This window comes from Bison bison, unplaced genomic scaffold, assembly GCF_000754665.1.
Source record: "Bison bison bison isolate TAMUID 2011002044 unplaced genomic scaffold, Bison_UMD1.0 scf7180017864221, whole genome shotgun sequence".
In the NCBI taxonomy this organism is placed as follows: domain Eukaryota; kingdom Metazoa; phylum Chordata; class Mammalia; order Artiodactyla; family Bovidae; genus Bison; species Bison bison.
Genome location: NW_011494793.1, coordinates 1,695,935 through 1,700,170, shown reverse-complemented (window position 1 = coordinate 1,700,170; position 4,236 = coordinate 1,695,935). Strand labels below are relative to the sequence as shown.

The 4,236-nt window shown below is 51.9% G+C and overlaps 1 protein-coding gene across 1 annotated transcript in view; it reads left to right on the top strand.

The window, feature by feature from the left end:
- Positions 1-4,236, top strand: part of UNC13A (unc-13 homolog A (C. elegans)) — a 74,384-nt gene that overhangs the window by 13,240 nt on the left and 56,908 nt on the right. The window contains exons 4-5 of the mRNA XM_010845681.1: positions 3,128-3,157; positions 3,749-3,848. Coding sequence (XP_010843983.1) covers positions 3,128-3,157; positions 3,749-3,848 — 130 coding nt within the window. The remainder of the gene's footprint in view (positions 1-3,127; positions 3,158-3,748; positions 3,849-4,236) is intronic.

Genomic DNA, 4,236 nt, shown 5'->3' with positions numbered 1-4,236 from the left:
GGGAAGAGAGATGGGGAGAGAGCCGTGACTCTTTCTCGGAGCCCCTGCCTCCAAGCCCTCTCTTCCTACAGAGCCCCTCCCCCAGGCTACCCGCCCCTCCATTCCCCTCCCCCTTCCTGTGTCCCCTCCCCCATCGTGAGCCGCCTCCAGCTCTCTGAGCCCCCATCCCTTAGTCCCCTACCTTCCTCCTCCTTACCTCATACCCTATTCCCCCGCCATGAGCTTCCTACTTTGAACCCCCTTCTCTGATTCTCCATTCTTCTCTGAACTCCATCTCCCACCCTGAGTCTGACCCTCCTCCCTCTGAGTCCCCATGATGAACCAACACTGATGTCCTCACCCTGGATTTTCTGAAGGGGCCTGGGGCCCTGCTGTTAGAGCTAGAGCTCTCTGACAATCTTCCACTGCCAGTGGACCCCAGCTGAGCCCTTTACCCTCTGGCCTAGAAAGGATTAGGGAGAAGGGACGGGAGAGAGACTGAGGGACTAGGAACAAGAGAGACAGAGACAGAGAGAGAAAGGGAAGAAGACAGACAGAAAGATGACAGGAGTGGAGAGACACAGAATTGGAAGGAGGGAGCAGGGAGAGACCTTCTTCCTGGAGGAGAGGATGTAGGACAGACCTTGGATAACTTGCTTCCCCTCTGAGACCTGCCCCTCCTAGAACTGCAGGGACCCAGGTTGGGTCAGACACCAGTGAGCTCCTCTGATCCCCCAGGGCCAGGCACCTACCCCACTCTGGTACCTGCTCCCAACTTTTCTTTCCCAACCCTGCCTCTCCTCTCTGCAGCATCTCCCCTGCCTGCCCTCCCTAGTGCAAATCTGTGTGTCTCTTTCTGTCTCTCTGTGTCTCTGTCTGTCTGATTCTCATGTCTTATCGCCCCTCACTTCTTCTCGCTCATTTTCCTTTCTCTCCTGTTGATGCCCCTGTGTGTGCCTTTCTGAGCCTCTGTGTCTCTCCCATCCTTCTCCCTCCCCATCCTCCCCGTGCACCCTCCTCCCCCATTACAGAGTCATTAGGTTTGCCAGCTGAAGCTCCCCCAGGAGGGAGGCCTGGAGCTCCTGCTGGGCACAGTCCTAAGTGCCCCTAAGCCTCACTCAGTCCCAGGGGTGAGGGGCTAGGTGGGTGGGCTCTCTGTAGTCCGGGTGGGGCTGAGGGTATGAGAGGGGGCATGTGGGACAGGGGGAGGGACCTTGTGGGAGAGAGAACTTTGCATGTGCAGTTATGTGCCTCAAGTGGGAAGATTTTGGATGCGGAAGAAAGAGACAGAGAGGGAGAGACGGAGATGGAAGCCCATAGAGGGGGTTTCACTTGCCCAGAGTCACACAGCACCATAGTCTGAATCCAGCTCCACCTGACTCCATGCTGAACCAGGGCTCAACTTTCCTAATGCCCAGTCAAGGGCTCTATCTGCCTTCTACTTTCCAAAACCAAATCCAGGTATAGTGGGCATTTGCATTTAAAATCTGGGTCTTAGGGTGATGGTGGTGTTGGTATAGGAAGGCGCTCATTCCCTCTTCTGCTCTGCAACTCTGGGGAGCTCACTCAGTGCTTCTGGGCACCAGTTCCCACCCCCACAGTCAATCTGCAATGGGAACAAGTAGTATTTACTGACTAGTGTTTAGAGCCACCCTACTTCCCCAGCCCTTGATGGGAATTCTCTTTTCACTGGCTCCATTCAGGTACTTCTTTGAGAAAGAAATTCAAGTGGTGAGGACAGAGAAATGAAATCCCTATGGGAGATTGAATCCCAGATGGGAGGCCATTGTACTTGCAAGGAAAAAGGCTGAACTTGACTCTCAAAAAAAAAAAAAAAGGAGAAAGAATAGAAATGCAATTCTGATTGTAGGAATTTATCCTTTAACTTACTTGCACACACTCTTCAAGACATGCAGAGGGTATGAAATGTTACCATTTGTGTAGGAAATAGCACACACATGCACACAACTGCTGATGCATGGACTATCTGTCTCCAGTCCCACGAGGAACAGCTAATGTTGATTGCATCCTGGAGGGATAGTGAGAACTGGGGTAGAAAGAGCCTCATTTTCATCATATAATCTTTGGGTTGCTTTGGATTTTGTAAAATATGCATGATTGCTTGCTCAAACAAAAATAGTCTCTTGAAAAGTTTAAAGGGAAAAGGAAATACAGAAACCAGGAGTGAGGCCTCAGTTTGGCAGCAGCTTTTGGGTGGGAGTAGAGAGTAATGGTAGAGAAACACATTGAGGGCAGATATAGAATCTGGGAGATATTGAAAGTGAAAGTTTAATACCCTGTAAGAAAGTCCAGCAATGAATGAAATTGCTTTGAATCACTTGGGGCTGTGGGGTTATGTAAAATATGAAGAGACTGGACCACCTGGGACCCTGAGGTATATCTGGCTTTGCGCCTTTCACAGTCAAGTAGGGCTGGACAAACTAACAACCTACCTGGCCAGGACTGGGATGTCTCTATGTATACTGCAGCTTCAGCTCTCTGGGTTGATTTTTCTCACCTCTCCCAATCCCTTTTGAATACTGGACTTTAAACCCTGGGAGCATTTGATAGGACACACTGAGCTGGACAGTTAGGGGAGAAGTCTCACTAATCTAACTGGGGAATGGGAATCATTGGAGATTGATTCTCCTTCCTCCTCTACCTCCTTCTCCCCGACTCCCTGGCTCCTTCTAAAGAAATCCTGGAGGGCTTCCTATAGGAGGTCTCTTCTTTTGAATCTTTGTTCAATTGTGAGTAAAGTCACCACTGGAGGGAGGGAGGGAGCTTTGGGGAAATTTGATGGGGAGGAGGGTGGGACAGAGAATATTCTCAAGGTCCAAACTTCCTTCCGTCACAGGTCTGCCTGTGCTCATCTGTCTGATGACTTCTCTCTCTCCCACTCATCCCTGCCTCCCTCCTCTCCTTATTTCTCTTCCTCTCGTCTCTGCCTCTGTCTTTATTATTCTCTTTTTTTAATCTGGTCTCTTTATCTGCCTCTTTTGCTCTGTTTTTTGCCTCTCTTCTCTCTCTCTTTCTGCGTCTCTCTCTCTATCTCTCTCACTATGTCTCTGTTTTCCTGTGTCTCTCTGTCTCTCTCCTCCCCACCACTCTCCCCGTCTCCCTTCCCTATTTCTGTCTCTCTCCACAGTCAAAAAAGCGAAGTTTGATGGTGCCCAAGGTAAGTACCCTCTATTCCTGTCCTGTCCTGTGTTGCCTGTCTGTCTCTTAGAGAGATGAGGGAGGGTGTCTGAGCCAGTGATGGGGAACTTGGGCTGCACGTCTGCGAGCATCACAGAGAGCATCGGAATTGGTCCGGGGTCCCCCAGCAGTCTTCCCGACCATCCCCTGAAAACCTTAATGGGAATAGGGCTCAACCTGAGCCAGTGGTGCTTCCCAGGATCCTAAGAGATAGGGCAGGGACTCTTAGATTAGGCTACGGGGAACAAAACTGGGGCTCAGAGAGGCAAAGGAAATTTCTTATGTCCGTGGATATTGGACGTCATCATTTCTAAGCATAAGGATTAGGCATCCCCAAATTCCCAGTCTCCCTGCACCAAGGCCCCACCCTGGTGTGCTCTGAGGCACTGGGGTGGGATTCTGGGGGCTGACCTGGGGGTGGGAGGCACAGAATCACCCCAGTGTATTGGACCTGGGGTGGCCCCCAGAACTCACAAACCCTTGGGGATCATAGTGGGGTCACTGAGAGCTTGTGAAGGGACACAAGGGGGTGCCTGAGCCCCTGCACTGACATCTGCCTTCACTGCCACAGAGAAATTCAACACCTACGTGACCCTGAAGGTGCAGAATGTCAAAAGCACGACTATCGCTGTCCGAGGCAGCCAGCCCAGCTGGGAGCAGGATTTCATGTTGTGAGTCTGCAGTGACTGGAACCTGCATGGCCTCACCCCCTGGCACAGTCAGGCCTGTCACTGGTCCCGCAAGGCACAGCCGGACACTCGGGTGTCGTCTGGGACTCCCCTCCCTCCTCCTTCAGCCCCTTGTCCAGTCATCAGCTTTGCCTCTGAAGCGCTTCTCGAATCCAGTCACTTGCTTTTGTCTCCGAGGCCAGCAGCCAAGTCCCCGTTGCCCGCCAGCCTCCACCCTGGCCTCCTGCTGCCATCCGCCTCCCGCAATCTGTTCTCCTCCAGGCAGCCAGGGGGATATTTTTAAAACTGCAAATCATATCCTGCCACTCTCCAAACTTGCCCCTGGCTTGTGGCTCATCAACCTCGAAACAAAGCCCATATCCCTCCCTGT